The 18,777-nt window shown below is 39.9% G+C and overlaps 2 protein-coding genes across 3 annotated transcripts in view; both read right to left on the bottom strand.

The window, feature by feature from the left end:
• The window catches only part of LOC116225230 (extracellular superoxide dismutase [Cu-Zn]-like), a 364,295-nt gene that overhangs the window by 327,890 nt on the left and 17,628 nt on the right, over positions 1–18,777 (bottom strand). The gene's annotated exons all lie outside the window — the stretch shown is intronic.
• Positions 1,089–17,176, bottom strand: LOC105912371 (putative monooxygenase p33MONOX). Of its 2 annotated transcripts, XM_031587416.2 has the most exons (9): positions 16,970–17,176; positions 12,815–12,892; positions 12,108–12,295; positions 11,818–11,926; positions 8,873–8,997; positions 6,510–6,557; positions 5,259–5,422; positions 2,735–2,955; positions 1,089–2,360 (listed from the first exon to the last, which is right to left on the bottom strand). In XM_031587416.2, exons 2-9 carry the CDS (start codon positions 12,840–12,842, stop codon positions 2,161–2,163), a joined length of 1,083 nt encoding a protein of 360 aa, XP_031443276.1. In that variant the 5' UTR covers positions 12,843–12,892; positions 16,970–17,176; the 3' UTR covers positions 1,089–2,160. The 2 variants fall into 2 exon arrangements, with proteins under 2 accessions (XP_031443276.1, XP_012696780.2); XM_012841326.3 differs by lacking the exon at positions 6,510–6,557 and having other exon boundaries at positions 16,970–17,175.

Genomic DNA, 18,777 nt, shown 5'->3' with positions numbered 1-18,777 from the left:
CTTAACTTCGCGTGAAGATATAGACACAATGGTGTCACCACAGTGACCACATGTTAATCAATTCAGGGTTATTCGCACGAGAGGAACAGTTGAAACGAAAATGAGATGCAGCTATGTGTTCCACGGAACCCAGCTTGATCTCTACATGGTTTCTAATTAAGAAATGCAAACAAGGAAATTGCTTTTCCAGGGAAATTTCTGAAGCATCATACGTGTTCTTTGACCAGTTGCTGATTTTAAAGCCTTGTTGTTCAACAACCATATCCTGCTGAGGATTAACAAAAGGAGGCAGTATTTTTGTGTTAGACTCTCCATTCTATTCTGTATGTTTTTTTTTTACTAGTACAGGGTGTCCTTAAACTAGCATCACATCAAAATATATCTTGTGAGGGTTATGTGAATTATATACTAAACAATCTACATTACACTACAATTGACATTGTCAGATATAACCTTTGTAGATGACGCTGTCACTTTGTAGATTATGCGGAAGTCACTTAAACGTTTTCATTTTCAAAACAGTATATTTAATTCTCTTTGCAAGTTAGTTAAACTATTTTATACAAACTTAAAAAAATATTTTTGAATCACTTTGCACTTTCTGTGGTCATTCCAAATGCTGGCACCATGTCCTCCTTATACAAACAGCAGAATGCTGTAATACATTTAAGCAAAAAATCTGTGCTGTAATTTAGTCTGTGTAGAAAACTTTTGATGTAAAATGTGTCTCAATCCTGAGTTGAAGAAATACGGGTTTAATACAGATTAATGAAAGCGTTTTGATTTGATCAAAATGGTACAGAAATGCGATTCAGCATTTGGCCAAATCTGAACAGTGAGCCACTGCTGCCACCTAATGGCAGAGGTAGGTAGCAGCATGTACGGTCACATATCCACACTGATAACTACATCTGTTTCTAACTGATGTTAACCATTAGTCGGCCATTTCAGGGACGGGTCATAAATTCCACTCAAATGCCAACACCTGTGTAACCTGCCTCAGTCAGTTTGCTCTCCTACTGCCCTTTGAACTGTGACATCATCTGGTCCAGCACCAAGACTCCAACAAAATGAGGCTTCACGCCGAGTTAGGATATGGTCATTTTATTTACAGTGGAACTGCCTCAGAAGTAGCAAGTTCTCCCAGTACATTTCTCAGATTAAGGATGATAAAAAATATACACATTGCAAAAGACAAATGTATCATTCAAGAATAATGCTGTATAAAATGAGGGAAACAAAACACCTGTTCTGCTGTGCTTCTAACCCTTTCAATGGATTCTTTTAGACCTTGCATACTCGTATGACAAATCACCAGGCGAAGTCTCACTACTTTAATGTTGCAACATATGACGTGCAAGATTAATATACTCTTTTAATCCATAGCCATTTGCGAAGCCACTGGAGCAATATTACTATTCCTGTCAAACAAATCATACTTCATACTTAAATACGCATCAGAAAAGGAAATATAAGTGTTTGCTTAGGCACCATGTTAAAGTTCACACTTCAACATCAGGGCAGAAGAGGAATTCACCAAACAACTATGAATTAAATCACTAGGTTACTATCAAAAGAGCTCTGGAAAATAAAAGACGATGCAAAGTGTATACTCCCATGTTCACAGGGACGATGTGAGAAACTGCACATCTAGTGGACGATGCGAAGAACTGCACCTTTAGTGACACAAGAGGGTAAAGTGGGGAAGAGGACTCTCACGCCACCCAAACACTCACCAGGTCAGGTCACCACGGCTGAAATGTTTGGCAAAAAGGGCTCAACAAACACACAAGAAAGATACCCTGTTAGACTCAGTCTTGGGAACTGGGATTGACCCATAACCTTTGCTTTAATCGGACCTAGGGATTATGGCCTTATTCAGTCGACACATTTGGCACTGGTGTATGAAACCGCCTGCACATACACAATAAGGGGAGGGGAGGGAGAGGGAGGGGAGGGGAGGGGAGGGGAGGGGAGGCTGGCGATACAAGAGAGTGCATTTGTTTTTTCAGTCTTCTCACCAAGTGACACGTAGGAAAGGGACGGCAACAAGGGTAGACCGGCTACCTACTACAGGTCAGTGTGTGAGAGTTTGGAGACGTCGAGGGCTAAATGTGTAATGTTACAGGCTTTGAATTGCTGAGTGCATGTTTGCTCGTGTCAGAAGCCAGATGGCGTGAGGATGTTCATGTCCCGGGGTTTGAGTTTGTGAGGACGAGTCAGCTCCTTCTTGCCGCCCATGTCTGAGATCTCTATCTTGGGGGGTTTGAAGCTGGCAGGGTCCAGGTTGGCCACGGTCTTCATCTCGTCCAGTGTACTGGACTTCTGAACTCCAAAATAGGACTGGAGGGTGAAGCCACCTGTGTGGGGGAAAGCAGGGAGAGACAGAAGAGCACACAACTCGTCAAGGTCAGCCAAGGTCACACTGTTTTTTTTACCTTCGTTCAGAAACAGTAGTGGCCAAAATGATGGCCTTCATCACTGCATAGGGAAACACATAGATACATAGGGAAGAACTATGCATTCATCACTGCATATGGAAAAATGTTCTGGCCTTTCAGCGTTTGGAGCACGCTCATGAGTGACTTCACTGAGGGTCTAGGGACACATTTGGGGAGTTTTTCTACCTCTCCTCTTCCTGTTCAGAATTGTGGTAAACTGGAGCATTTTCAGTTAATGCAACCTCTCATCACAAATGCACACCATCACAAGCCCAAAACAATATTTGAAGTACCGGGAGTGGTGGAGTCTGATCCTGGGTCAGTGGAGGACTTCTGCACAACGGGACGCGAAGTGCCAAAGAAGCTCCACCTCTCTCCGCCACCTGAGCCCTCGTTTCCACCCATGATGTCACTGCTGCTGGAGCTGGTGCTGCTGGAGCTGATGCTGCTGGAGCTGATGCCGCTAGCTTCTGCTGAGGAGAGGGACAAAGCAGGACTCAGGCCGAACCAGCTCCTGTGAAGCAGACAGACATAAGGAGAACACTCCTAAGGATTAGACTAGCATGCTGATGTCCAGCTGTAAAGTTACATTCATAACTAGGACAGAATTCAAGGCTTCAGTAACACAAAAAAGGGGCTAGATATTTCACCATGTGCTCACTGCTTGACTAGACTGTTGATATATGTAACAAAACTGAGCTACTGGTGAGGTCAGAAACAGGTTTGTTAAGGCAGCCTAATCATTCTCTACAGCACATTTATTTATGCATTTTAGCAATACTGAATACAAGTGCCAAATATCCTCTGCCATGATGTTGTATAACAAACACAGACTTAGTATCTGAGGCAAAGTGTGTGGAATAACCACATGATTACTATATTACCTTCCAGTAGCATGCGTAATAGAATTATTGATATGTTGCTGACCATATGTAGACTACTCAACACAATGGTCAAAAGTATTACCGAATCTGGATTTTTATCTGTTATTTGCCATGGGGAACATGGCAACTAAAGTATAGAAATTAGGTCTGTCAAAATAACACATTAATTAATGAATTAATTAATGTATCCCACTTGATCCCCTTTGGCCCCGTATGTCACAGTGTGCATAGGTAAGACAGTGGAACCACTCAGCGGTGGCTTATTGGCCCCGTATGTCACAGTGTGCATAGGTTAGACCGTGGAACCACTCAGCCTTATTGACCTTATTGGATGGATTGGAATGGAAAAATAGAGGCCAGTCTTTGTTGCAGTGGGAGTTTGTGTCTCGCACTGTGGCTTTTGATGGGGAACATCAATATTTTGGGCTGTGTTGGTAGTTGGATGGGCAGCCTCATCTTGGAATTATTTGTATACATCACCTCGTTTTCGAATTTGAGAACTTCAGAAACAGGCGCACAAAAACCTAAAATTTCTAACCATATCTGTAAGATCAAACTATTATTCAGGTATACTATATCAAAAAAACATTGCTTTTGACTGAGGCAAAACAAAGTTATAAGCAGGGACCACTTAACTTACACCTGAGTGTCATCCCATTGATTGAAACACCTGACTCCAATACCCCTTCAAATGAATTGATTATAGTAGGGATTCACTTACTTTTTCAAAGAAGGCATTGAATGTTGGATAATTTTTCTCAATAAATGGGTTATGAAATAATATTTTTTTTCTGTGTTTTTTGTTGAACTGAGTTCACTTTATCAAGTTTTAGGACTGATCACGATTTAAATAACATTTATGCAGATATACAGAAAATTCTAAAGGGTTCACAAACTTTCTAGCACCACTGTACTGTACTACGATCAGAATTAATCGGTATACATTTCTCTCTCAAAGATGCACAAAAATTAAAAACTAGTTTATAAAAATCGAGATTAATTCATTTTAAAATAAAATGTATTATGCTGCTACAACTTCTTGTATAGAAATTAACAAAACTCCAAGACCAAATACCAGAATGTGACAGGCTGTAGCGGAGGTGTGTGCATCAACCGTTGAACAGGGGGGGTGTGTGTGAATTTGGGCAATTTTGATGCAGAAAATGATGTTTCTGTCCGAAAGTTGCAATTCCGTTTCAAAGGGTACATTCCGCGAATTCCGCAGAAAATCGTTGGCCCAACAGGAGTGATGCCAAAGTAGGCGATCCTCAACTGTCACAACTACACTTTGACTTTAGACAGCGCTCTGGAACACTATTTCTACTGCTGGCTAGGGCTGAACGATTAATTGCATTTGCGATTTAATCGCGATATGATAGAACGCGATTTTCTAACCGCAACGTTCGCGATTAAAAAACGTGGTCACAAAAAAAAAAAATTATAAAAAAAAAAAATAATTAATAATTTTTTTTTTTTTTTTTTTTTTTAAGATGGTACATTTTGCACACAGTGTTTAAAAAGTGCATGCCTAGTGTTTATACTTAAAATTACTTTTTTTAAATTACTTAAATGCACAGTGGCAAAGCCACCGATTTGTTTTTCTTGTTTCTGTAATGAGCAGTTAAATAAAAATGTAAAATGTGGGAAAGAATATTTTACACTAAATGTATCTAATATTGTGTTGGTCATATTTAAATCATTCATTACGTTTTGTTGGGAAAAAAAGAGGATAAAAAAAAAAATCGCATATCGAATCGCAATCGCAATATTTTGGTAAAAAATCGCAATTAGATTGTTTTCCCAAATCGTTCAGCCCTACTGCTGGCCCATATATTGTGATATGTTTCGGAGAAAACTACATACATAAGCGGTTCATGTGAATTTGGGGCCCATGACCTAATTATTCACTGCAGGTGTTCCATCTCTGACTTACCTGCGATTGACTTTTGGGGACGAGTAGGGGCTGACACTCGGTGTGACTGAGGGGGTAACAGAAGGGGTGCAGGAGGGGGTGCAGGATGGGGTTCCGCAAGGGGTGGATTGTGCTGATGTCGTAAGCTTGTCCTCCTTGAAGTCCCCAGTAGGCATCTTCAACTTCTACAGGGTGGAGGAGAAGAAAGAGCAACTCTAGTCAAGACAGCGCCGGAGACACATCCCAGCCAGGCATCGGGTCAGGTAAGACACAAAAACAAGTTTGGACCAACAAAGGGGGATGGCTGCAAACTCACCTTCAAAAAGTGCAATGTTTAATGAATGTCTTAATGTGTTTAATGAGAGTCTTAATGTTAATGTCAGGTCAAACGGTCATATGAAGCTGGGAAGATTTATGGACATGCAGTGACATTTTAGGTGAAATTGCTCTCAACACAACGAGAGCACAAACAGCCTAAATAGCCAACTCTTTCTGAAATAGTTTCTCTTTTGGCAAACCGTTAACAGACTCAGTGTGCCATTTGATTACCCAACTAAGGGTATTTAAGGACTAAGGGGAAAAGTCCAGCAGTATTTTTATCCAGTGACCTGTCCAGATCGTTCTCCAGGCCCACAGCACCACCTGCCAAACTCCTCCTAACTCTGATCCCATTGTTTTTATTGGCGGCTCTTGCCTGCCCACCCCCCACCCCCCTTTGTGATTAGCCTTGACACATTTAGCAGTGAATATCGTATCCTATGTTCATGTTTTTGACACATTTAGCAGTGAATATCATATCCTCTGGTCATGTTTTTGACACATTTAGCAGTGAATATCATATCCTATGTTCATGTTTTTGACACATTTAGCAGTGAATATCATATCCTCTGGTCATGTTTTTGACACATTTAGCAGTGAATATCATATCCTCTGGTCATGTTTTTGACACATTTAGCAGTGAATATCATATCCTCTGGTCATGTTTTTGACACATTTAGCAGTGAATATCATATCCTATGTTCATGTTTTTGACACATTTAGCAGTGAATATCATATCCTTTGGTCATGTTTTTGACACATTTAGCAGAATATCATATTCTTTGTTCATGTTTGATTTCATGCAAGTCAGTACAAAGATCTGAGATCATGTGAGCTCACATTTACGAGTTAGCTATTTCACAGAAAGTATCACAAAATTAGCTGAGCAAACATTAGGCACTCTGCATTTAAACTGATCATCTTGAGCAGTTTTCTAGCTCCACTCTATTGTACCTGATTGATATAGGCTACTTGATACCCCATCGGCAAAGATATGGTACCCTTGGCAGTAGGGAAAAAAAGACAAGTGTGAGCATGATCTTGAAAGCATCCGTACCAGTGCAAAAGGAGCTTTTGACATGATAATCTTCTTTCTGCCCAGCCTATGATGGCCCTGTCTGTAGACATGTTCTACGCTTCGCCCAGTGTTCAAAGAACAGCAGTTAATTTTCCAGGACCAGTATAAAAGCCACTCTAAAACAGTTCCACTTAATCAGAATAATGAAAGTTTTTTTTAAATATTTTTTTGCTAGATGGGGTTACATAGGCCTAGTGGATAAGTATGTCTGTAGTGGCTGTATTTTACATAGTAAGAGTTGTTTTTTACCCACCACTTCATCAGAAGGTCTCAGATTTGCTCCAAGGATGGAGTTTAACTTCTTCATTAGTGTTTGGCATAAGTTATCAATATAATTGGAAAGGAAATATGCCCTGACAACCATGGACTAACATAAGAGCACAAAGTAGAGGGGCTTTGCCTACAAAAATAGTTAACTTGTGGTTGACACAAGGTGTTTTGTTTTTCCAAATTATACCATCATTATCCCTTCATTAAATCGTTTAAAAGCCCGCAATCATTACAAATTGTTACAGTAGGAATTGCACATTACGTTCACACATATTAAGTTTGACGTGTAGCGTAACATGCTTAGTTAAATGGACGTGTGCCATTTAACACACAATTTAAGACCATTTCGGCATGTCTGCAAGTGTCACTAAGGTCAGTCAGTTTAAAATCTACAGGGACACCGCCTAGCGTCGCTGCAAGTTACTCCCTAACCTTGTAGTACAGATAAAATAACAGGCCCATTGCCTGCAAATGCTAGCTAACAGTTAAGCTAACACTGGGTTTATAGTCCACGCCGTTTTATTTCATTAGCACATTATTTAAATCATCTTTAATCAACAAACGTCGAAAATCTGGCGTGTTATGAGCGAAACTGTAAGATTACCCAGTCTGAAATTTCTGTAAATTATCTTACGACTGGTTGGCCCTCTGGCAACGGACTACGCTAAGAAACGTCAGCTAGGCCTCAAGTATTCTTACGATAGGCTAACGTTATATGGCAAGCCAACTTTCCCCTTTCTTAACAAGCCAGATGGCAAGCTATGTATGCTACAAAACGTTAGCTGGCTACCTGCGTTAACGTCACTCTTACACTTGTCCGTTACATTTATATAGGATGCAATTCATAAACAGGTCACCTTATCGATATTCGACATTAAGGTTACACAACGATTAATGTTATTGAAGACAAACCAAGCCACAACCAACAGTAAACAATCGCTATCCAGGATAGCAGATACCGTGAGCTTAGCATCCGTAGGTTCCGATGCTTACGTTAAAGCTGTAACTTATCACCACAGAAATATGAACATAATGAAAAATACCTTTTGAATTGTAAATTTGCTTGACTTTCCAGTCCGATTGATATTATATTTGTTCCCATGTTTCGAGTCGTTTTCAGGTTAGGCAAATAATAATACAAAAAGACGTAGGCTAAGAATAGGTTGAAAACAGGATTCGCAAAATGTCCTCACGTCATGTAAAACGGAATGTGATTGGTCCTTTACGTTTAACAGGGAGGCTCGTCTCATTTGAACATGTTGCTTGGTAACCCATCAGATGAAACACCCATATATAGAAGACATTACGTAATCTGTTTACTTTGCAGCACTGATATGGAACAGAAGCAGCCAGACAAGTTGTTACTTAAAAAAGACTAGATGAATAGATAATACATTCTATTGTGACTTGACGGAATTAATGATTTGACAAAGAATTGAGTACTGTCACACATCCAGAAACATCATGGATACATTCAGAATCGGTCCACCTCAAAAATGCTCTTTCCGGCATCATCAAACAAGCAATCTTATCTGAATAGGTTTAGGCTAAAGATTAAAAAAATAATAGGTACTAATAGGTCATCTGTCTAGCCTACACATTATGTAGCCTATTTTATGCTTGTTAATACAAAAAAGATTAAGTTAATCATATTTTAAAAATCTTTTTTGAATAGGGCCTTAATAAAAAGCAGATACAATTTTTCTAGACCTACCTCCTATGTAGGCTAGCTAAAACAACTAGGCCCAGCTCTATCAATATTTCTGTGAGCCTTAATTTATTAAAATATTGAGAAATATCCGTAAAAAAAAATAGTTTGTAGGGCATGGCATTTTTGTTCTCGCAATGACAGCCTAATCCTTAGTTTGCTTTTAAATTCAATACATAATTTGTCTCCAACTCTAGTCATTTGTCTGCTTTTAGTGTGGCCTATTCCAGTGAAAAGTAACTCCAATTCCTCAATACTCACTGTTAAACTTTCTCCTTTGCGGCGAAAGTGGGTCTCCACTGCAGAGAGTCCTTTGTGAGGTGTGTACCCCGAATCAGTCAAGCCTGCCTGTTGTTCAAATCTCTGGATGTTGTCCTGGGTGAGTTCTGACAGGTCAGAAAGGGAATAGGTTAATTAGGCTACTGAGTCAATCATGAGGATTTAAAGTTGTGAAGGCTTCTGTTCTTGTTTCACATCATGGTAAAATAGAAACAAATACAAAGGTAATAATATTACAAATGCTGTAAGAACCCACACAATAAGCTTAACACCCGCACTAATGTCTTAATTATGTGGTAATAATGAGGAGAGCCAGAGGTCATGTCACCTATTTCTGGTCCAAGGCCCCTATTAGACGCTTGCATCGCACAGCCTTTTTTGTTGAAGCCTACTCTTTTTAGAACAGTGTGTAGCATTCTTTGTTGTTGCTAGGCAACCACCAAAATCAGCTGTCCTTAGCCTAACCGTGATTTTGCTGTAGGCTACTCACAGATCTGTACCTTTTTTTGGCTAAAAACATTAAAAAAACATTTAAAAAAAGGACAGGCGGAGGGCACTGGCTCTGGCTCTAAGTAGGGGTGTAATTCAGTAATTCAGTAATATTGCACTACCTGAAACCAGGCACATTTGATTTGTCTTTAGGTTAGTATAGGTATATTAGGTTAGTATAGGTTACTATATGTGTATTATATGTTTAGCAGATTGTATTGTATATTTATTTTGTATATTTATTATATGTTTATTATATGTGTGATCTATGTTCTATAGTACTTATATGTTATGTTATTTATGTTATGCTATGGTAGTTTATTGTACGGTGTCTTGTCCTAAGAATTTCAGTGCCCAGTCTGACTCTGTTTTTCTGTGCATCTGACAAATAAATACTTGAACTTGAACTTGGGTGAGAGACTGCTTTGATTGGCCAATGGAAAGAAAACCGCAACTGTTCGGCGCTTTTCTGCTCTGAGTTGGAGTTCAGAGCGCTCCTCCAAAAAAACATGAGACGCAGAGTGGGTGTCAAAGTGCGGGGTACCCAGGGTGCTTAAGCAGCGCTCCAAACACTTACTGCCCAATGTGGGGTACCCAGGGTGCTTAAGCAGCGCTCCAAACACTTACTGCCCAATGTGGGGTACCCAGGGTGCTTAAGCAGCGCTCCAAACACTTACTGCCCAATGTGGGGTACCCAGGGTGCTTAAGCAGCGCTCCAAACACTTACTGCCCAATGAAACAACTGGAAAAAGACTCCTCTCATCGCAAAAACATCTCATGTCTGATCAGGGCCTAAGAGGGCACATTACTACAGGGATTGATACAGGGATTTCTGCCTGGGATACTTTTATGAAAGATTTCATAGTATATTCTTTTGAAATAATGTATGTATGTATGTATGTATGTATATATACTGTATATTTATGTATGTATGTATGTATGTATATATACTGTATATTTATGTATGTATGTATGTATGTATGTATGTATGTATGTATATATACTGTATATTTATGTATTTACTGAATGTATGTATGTATGTATGTATGTATATATACTGTATATTTATGTATGTATGTATGTATGTATGTATATATACTGTATATTTATGTATGTATGTATGTATGTATATATACTGTATATTTATGTATGTATGTATGTATGTATGTATGTATGTATATATACTGTATATTTATGTATGTATGTATGTATGTATGTATATATACTGTATATTTATGTATGTATATATACTGTATATTTATGTATTTACTGAATGTATGTATGTATGTATGTATGTATATATACTGTATATTTATGTATGTATGTATGTATATATACTGTATATTTATGTATGTATGTATGTATGTATATATACTGTATATTTATGTATGTATGTATGTATGTATGTATGTATGTATATATACTGTATATTTATGTATGTATGTATGTATGTATGTATATATACTGTATATTTATGTATGTATGTATGTATGTATATATACTGTATATTTATGTATGTATGTATGTATGTATGTATGTATGTATATATACTGTATATTTATGTATTTACTGAATGTATTATATATGCATGCATTGTATGTACCTATTTTATGTCTGTCATTTTAGTGGTAAATGTTAAAGTGACAAAACCTGCCTGCATTGCATATTAAAGAAGAAATATATGGAGTCTAGAACACTGACATTTCCACTATGTTCAGTTAAATGTAAATGATAGCATGTTTATCTGCATTGCTCTATGTACTGAAATATAGACTACATTTACCTTCTATTCATAACCTTGTCAAATATCACTGTAACACATAACTGTAAGGTTGCCAATAATGTTTAACTTTTCATTGCGCTGTGATGCCAAACAGCTAGTCTGAATATATATGTGGAAGGTACAAAATAGTAGATATGTATATCAGGCACATTGTTGAAATGATCATCTGGAGAAGTCAGAACCAATCCAACAACAATAAGATAGCTTATAGCTTTCTAAAAACAAACCACCACGTTTACTATACACACAATACATGTGAAGTGCGGTTAGTACGTTATTTCCTGTTTATTTATCTCTGGCAAAATCTGTGTCTTTTATAAGTGCTTTGTAACCCCATCCCACCCCACCCCATCTCCCCCCTGAACCCAGCAGCTGTCTCTTAGTTTGACGATAACCGCGCTGAGCAGTCCTTTACGGTGCCAGTATGGTTAGTACGTCATTGCCTGTTTATTTATCTCTGGAAAATCTTTTTTTTTTTTGTTACAAGTGTTTGATACCCCCCCCTTTTCTTTCCTACTGTGAGGCGCATTGTATTACCTCTGTGTATAAAATGCGCCGTACAAATAAAGTTTGATTGATTGATTGATTGATTGATTGATTGATTGATTGATGAAACACACTGGAGATGTAAATGTGTACTTTGCTGCAGACTCACTTATCATGAGGGAGCTCATAACAGAAGTAGCTTTGGCCTTGGTAACCGGGATGTGTGGCTTGGTAACAGGAGCACAGAAAAATCCTTTTTGTGCTGAGGATTCAAAATCCTGGTGACAAAATACTGTTGTAAGAAACACTACATTTTGACAGAGTAATTTCAATACAATGCAAAATGGCTGACCAAATCCTATCATTTAACTCACAACAAAAATACAGTTATGTGTGTCTGTTTGAAATAAAACAATGTTAATATACACAACAGAAACCACTGTCCTGAAAAATAGTCACCTCTTCCAAACGTGTAAATTTCCTGTCTGGAATGATGGGGTTTTTCCACAGTATGCCGTCGGTAAAGTCTGTGGGTGGAGATTGCATAGGGGTCTCAAGTGCCTCATCATAGTTGAAAAGGTGACGACGCGTTCCAACGGGCGAGGAGGTCCCACCCAGAAGACACGCTGTAAAGCCAGACTCCAAGGCTAAAGGGGAAACAAAATAGACACCTTCAGTAATCAGGAGAAATATAAGTATTTAATGTAAACATGCAGACAGGAGTATTTAATAGACAGGCAGACAGATACTTTATTGATCCCGAGGGAAATGTGTGCATTCAGTAGCTTATTGAGACTCAGTGGGCAAATGTGGGCTGCACAATGCAAGTCTCTGGCGGTTGCACAGGTAGTACAAATAGTGTTTTCAAAGTATTCCATAGTTTTAAAGTATGTGTGCAGGTTAGCCTATGTGCTTTTTCTGCCTGAAAAAGGAGACCAATGTTCATGTGTGGGGGATTGGACTCATGGACTGCTGATCATGTGACACTAGAATAGTTCACAGGCAAGTCGCTTCAGAATATTTGAGACTCCAGTTACAACTTAAGAATCTTCCACCACAAATGGAACTGACTGCCGAGGATGGATTACAAGTTATATAACAAACCACAAAAAACAGAGAGACTGACATTACTGAGCAGAGCCTACACGAGCGACCCTTTGACTTACCTGCCATTTCACCTGGTCTGGAGCCCATCTTAGAATAAAGCGATTCAGACAACAGTGGACTCCTTAAGAGATAGGATTCTGTAATGAAAGTGTGAGAGACATATCACATATTAAAGCTGATTCTACATACATATATATATATATATATATATATTATTGGGTACAATCACATATCAACAAGTCCCTATTGTCCAGCTACCTTGTTGGTGGTAGAGAGGAGGTAATAATTATTAGTATTCCCAACTTTTTTCAGGGTCTCTTTATGTAATTTCGGCCCATTGAGGTCAATAGGTCACCTACTTTAAAGGCTGTGCCATGCAGACGCCAATTTAAGAAGATTTTTATCACAGAATCTTGTTTTACACCTTTAATCAACGAGATTTTACCTCTGTATCGAGGGTGTACAATTTTTTTGTTCAGTTTTGTTTTACAGCCCAACAACTTTTGCGTTGTCAGTGTACATCAGTTCAGTCCATTGAGGTCAATAGGTTGTGTACTTAAGAGGCTGTACACGCCACGTGGATGACAATTCTTCACTTTTGATTTTAGAATCTTGTTCTACCCCTTGTAACAAAGGTCCTTTTTTTTGTTTTTCCAGCCTAACAACTTTTGCAGTGTTGGTGTATATCGATTCAGCTCATTAAGGTCAATGGGTCGTGTACTTAAGAGGCTGTTCAGCTCATTAAGGTCAATGGGTCGCGTACTTGAAAGGCCGCAGACGCCATGCAGACAAGAATTACAGCTCCCCTGCAACCGCGGGGAGGACCGTGAAAAGTGGCAGGGCAGTACGAAGGGTGCTATTGCTACGGGGGAACTAGAGCACAATGCACGCCATTGCCTGGCACCAGTGCCCCACAACCCAGCTCCTTACCCACCACCAATCTGCAGAGGGGGGCGCAAGAGGACTGTCTGTCACCCATGAACACCATTCCCTCCCTCCTATCCAGATAGCTGCGGCTAGGCCGAGTACATGGGCTTTGCATGGACTGTAATCTGGAAAGCACTCCCTGCCAGGTTCTCCCTGGTCTGCCCCAGAACGCTGCCTGGTGGAACAGAGGAGATGAGACCGCGGGGGTTGGGCGACAACCACGCTCCGCATTGGCACTGTCACGGGGGAATGGGCACAGATGCCAAGGAAGAAGTAGCCGCAGGTGGCGGTTGTCGGTCAAGCGATCCACCATCCATTCTGGCTGGCCAGCATCCAGGCCTCCGCATCACAGCAGCTGCCAGATTTGTTCCCAGCCACGCAGAGGTGGCTCACCCCTGTCAGAGCCTGTCACACCGAGACTGCCTCCCACAGCTGACACCAGACAGGCTGTTGTTGATCTGTTGATCTGAGATGGAAAGGCCTGGAGGCAAACCAGAGGCAAGCTGTGAAAGCTGCTGGAGGGGTTCATTGACGACACTGACACTGGAGATGCACACCCCATATGCCTCTGCTCTTTTTCGCCTGCCCCTAGGTAAGAGGGCAGCGGCTGGACAGAAGATGGAGGCTTTTCAGCCAGCCTTTCCGAGTGAGGACCACACCTCCCCAGCAGCAGCAGCAGCAGCCAGCAGCCATAGCAGTTCCCAGACTCCAGTGGCAGACATGACAGATATATCAATATTATATTTTTTAATCATTTTAGCAATAGTATGTCATGAAAGGGGAAAGTGGAGGCTACATGTGTACTATATACGTAGTAACCCAATGTAGACTATAATGACAGTATATCGGTAAGTTAGTTGTTTTCCGTTGTGCTCCCTCTCTCTCGCTCTGAGCGAGGGAAATAAAAGTCAACTTTACAACTTTACAACTGGTCAACTTTTATGGTCTTCTCTTTTCAGACCAGTCATAAACAATGGATGATACCAAACCGATTGTGTATTGACGGCCATTATCAAAGGCAAACTCAATGCCGAAAGATAGGGCTGGCAAGACACAATTAAGACGCAGCAGTACCGCGACGTAGCCGCCAGCCACATGCCACACAGGCGGTGTGTATCGGGCCTAAAGGATTACGGCGCTGTGTTGATGTCACAGCTGGTGCGCACAATGACCAATCATAACTGCGCCTTGACTTTCAAACTTCAGGTCACCTACGGCAATCTGCTGGCAGTTTCAGCCACCTTGAATGTGGAGTATGTGTAATCTAATAAAATGTTGTTAATGACATGATAAAGGTACATATAGCGCATAGTATACATTGGACAGTGTCATTTATTACAAGCTAGCTGAATTAGGCTTTCAAGGTTGCAAACTTCCAAGGCTTATTTGGCGTGAGATTGACAAAGACTGATCCAACTTTATTTGGATGCTAGCCTGAGACTGGTCTGAGGTCAATGACCTCACTTTCCTAACACAGCCGGACATCAACAAGAGCAAAACAAGACATTGCAAGACAACTAATAAATGATTACTGTCTAGTCCAACAGAAAGAAGGCCAGCTCAGCATCTGACTTGCGCATCATTTTGTCTCACCAACGAGGAAAAGTCAGTCTGAAACTGGCTCTTGTTCAGTCTCTCCGACAACATCTTCCTCTGTTTCTTCGTCGCCTTTGCCCTGATGTCCATACAGCGAATACTGTGCTAGCAGAAGGGTCTAGTTGGTGTAGTGTGAGGTGGTGCCATGAAGCATTATGTAGTTCTCGTGAGAGGTGTGACACCCTGTCCACCAAAGTCACATAGTGCAATACTAGGTGTACCAGGCGTGCTGTGGCAGTGGGACAGACGCCATCTTCCGTATTACAAATCAGTGTACCACCAAAATGATTTTGATAAGGTACATTTTTTTTAAGGTAAAATTGTTCCATAATGTTGCTTTGTCTTGTCTTTGCTTGTCTCTCATGCAGACGCTTGCTGGAACAGTTACATGTCACTGCTCTCTTGTATTACCCTGGTGTGAAGAAGCCTCAGCTCCCTCAAACAAACACCCTCACTGGCAGAATTACTTTAGGTGTGTGCATGTGTGTCTTCAGGAGTGCCTGTGTGTTTGTGTGTGTTTGTGTTTGTGTGTGTGTGTGTGTGTGTGTGTGTGTGTGTGTGTGTGTGTGTGTGTGTGTGTGTGTGTGTGTGTGTCTCTGTCTGTGTGTGTGTGTGTGTGTGTGACTGGCCTAGAGTCTGATACAAGAGGCCAACGTTCTTTAAACAGTTGGCATACTAGGATGTCTGTCTACCATGAATTTTAAGACGATATTTAACCTTTAACATTCAGAAAGCATTTAAGCAACTTTCTCAGCAACAACCTGACATAATATTTATCCACAACTTCATTATACTTTATGCTTTTACTGAAGAACGTAAGGTATATAAGCGGGCTTACAAAGCTGTAATGCCACAGTTGACTCAGTTACACAGACCATAAACAATAATCAAATGACTCCAACCTTGGATAAAAAAAATTAGCAGTGGGTTTATGTTTTTAGAGCACTTGCAGGCCTGCTGATCTGAATTAGCCAGACTGAGCAGTCATTTCATGTAGGCTACTAATCGAATTTAACTTAGGGGTCTAAACATGACATCCAACTGATGTATTGATAATTGTGTGAACTGATAATGCAAGATATTTAAGATAAATAAAACTGTTAGTGATTCATTCAATGTAGCCTACGTCTGGTTCAGATAACGCGAATTAAAGAATTTAGACGAACTTTGTCGTACGTCCAAAGAATTTGTATCATGTTTGCATGAAGATCCTTGCATCCAAATTTTAGGCTTTGAGTATTTAAACACATATTATATCTAGTGTACTTTAAAAGCTTCTGTTGACCATGCCAAAGTCTATCGTCTATCGTGCAGCCTAATGATAGAGTATTTTGGGGAACTGAACTGTCACGAGTCTGACGTCTGACTTGACCTTTACTTAAATTTCACCAGTCAGCTATTTAGCTAGTAACAGACAGGAGGTACACAAAATCTATATATTTATCAATACGATGTATTATTATTATTGTAAGTAGCATAATAGTGGCAGTATTAGGTTACTGTTAATATTACGTCGTTATTAGTCTTCATTTGCTCTCCCATATGGACACTGCCAATGGATTATAACTGTCTACAATAGCTGTTTTGCAGGGCAAGTCCTGCGAAAGAAGTTAGTTTGTCAGGTAACATTGCACATTTTGCATGAAATGTACGATACAGCCGTCAAGTAAAAGCACTGATCTCAATCTTACCTAGTCTCCGGAATCAGTGTGACATTGCCAAGCTTATCTTAAAGTCCGTGAACTGCCTATGACGCAGACTGTCGCACTTGTTTTGTGGGCTTTGGAAGGATAAACAAAAACCGATCCATGACTTTTGGACACGCAGTGATCATGGTCACATTTTGTTGGAGGTGCACCAATCGCATCAGTCCTCAGCGACATGAAAGCGGAAGTGAGTGTCCTAAGTGTCATGGGAGTTTTGTCAGAATTTGGTGTAGGTCCACACATGGCGAGCTATACTGGTGTCCCAATATAGGCTAAGTTGAAATGTCAATGAATGCCTAGTGTGTATTATGAATAATATATTGTTTATATAACGCAAGCAAACAAACAAATAAATAAAGGGTGCTTTAGTGAACCTGCTATGTTTGTGTTGCAAAACAAACATGGATTATGTCCAATATGTCCAATGTCCAGTATCCCTATTAATGATCACCTAGTCTGGAGCCCATAGAATTAGGATGACCAGATGCAAAGAGACAAACATTTGGTAACGAGTAATACGTTGGTGTGAGACATTGTGGGGCATGTTACCAACGCTGAGAGGTAACATTCAACTATGATATAATGTCTATCAAACTGAATAAGAAACAGGTTGTTAACACCTGTGTTATTTTGGTTTATGTGCCACATTACAAGAGTTTACTGCCCACGTCTGCACAGTTTGATTGACGGCCGTCACAGCTTTTTGATGACCCCCTTCACTGTTGTCTTCTCAGCCATTGGATGGCTTTTAGAAAAGCTTGTCTATGTTGCATTTGTGCCAGGTTGCTGCTTTTGCTAGTGCCGCTATTAAATAGAGGACAAACTATGCCGCGACGCTATAAGCGGCTCATGTGTCGTCCATCCATGTGATTATATGTCTGACAATTAAAATACAAATGACCAATGAAAATGCGGGACATTATCTCAATATGCGGATGCGGACCAAATGGTCAAATGCTGTGCAGTACAACACAACACACCTGATCACCCCACACAAAATATTGTGTGAATAGTGTGTTTAAAGTAATGCTATGATACGTTAAGCAAGCCTGCTTTGTTTGATTGGTTTTGATAGGTCAGGCTGGGCGTATTAGTCCGTAAATCCTGTATGATGTGAATGTGTCTTTTTTATTTTGTCCATTTGGCAATTGTAATACATTTATATAGCTTATTGCATAATGTGTTAATGTGGTGTGACTCTTCAATCTATCTACAGGTATTAAATATATCATATTGTAGCCTATATAGTAGCATAGGTCTTAAGTTTCAGTCGATCCAACACGCTGGACATGACCCTGTTGGTTTACTTGTAAATCTCTGGATATCCATGGTCTCCTGTTGACTTGGTTTATTGTTCTGGATTCCTGGAATTTTCTGTCCTGTTTTCTCCCAGAGATGTTCTCTCTTTATCGATTAGAGCTTTTGAGCTTTAACTTTATTCTGACCTTTTTAGTTTTTTTTCTTCATCTTCTGAGCGTTGGATTATTTCTTGTTTTGTCGGGAAAATAGAAGTTTTTTGCCCATCTTATCTTCACATGGGTCCCACATTGTTAAGTGTGATACTCACTGGACTAGTCTAGTAGTCCAGCAGCCCAGCTTCAATAACTGACAATAACACAATGTAAAAAAAGTGAATAGCCTACTCTCTGAATGCACTGTATCTATCGTAAATTACATCATATTATATCGTAGTAACAATAAATCGTTCAGTCATTTTTGTTTTAAAATAACTCTAGGTGGCGGTATTTGGTTCTGATTTTGGTGGCTGCATTTTCATAATGTACATGTATGTC

This window comes from Clupea harengus, chromosome 20, assembly GCF_900700415.2.
Source record: "Clupea harengus chromosome 20, Ch_v2.0.2, whole genome shotgun sequence".
NCBI classification, from domain to species: domain Eukaryota; kingdom Metazoa; phylum Chordata; class Actinopteri; order Clupeiformes; family Clupeidae; genus Clupea; species Clupea harengus.
The sequence above is the reverse complement of the archived record's forward strand: the minus strand, read 5'-3'. Positions and strand labels throughout refer to the sequence as shown.

Coding starts and splice junctions, on each gene's coding strand:
- LOC105912371 (XM_031587416.2), bottom strand. CDS start 12,842: ATGGGCTCCAGACCAGGTGAAATGGCAG. Junction 8,998..11,817: donor TATGAGCTCCCTCATGATAA/GTGAGTCTGCAG, acceptor CTGACCTGTCAG/AACTCACCCAGGACAACATC. Junction 6,558..8,872: donor GCAAAGGAGAAAGTTTAACA/GTGAGTATTGAG, acceptor CCTACTGCCAAG/GGTACCATATCTTTGCCGAT.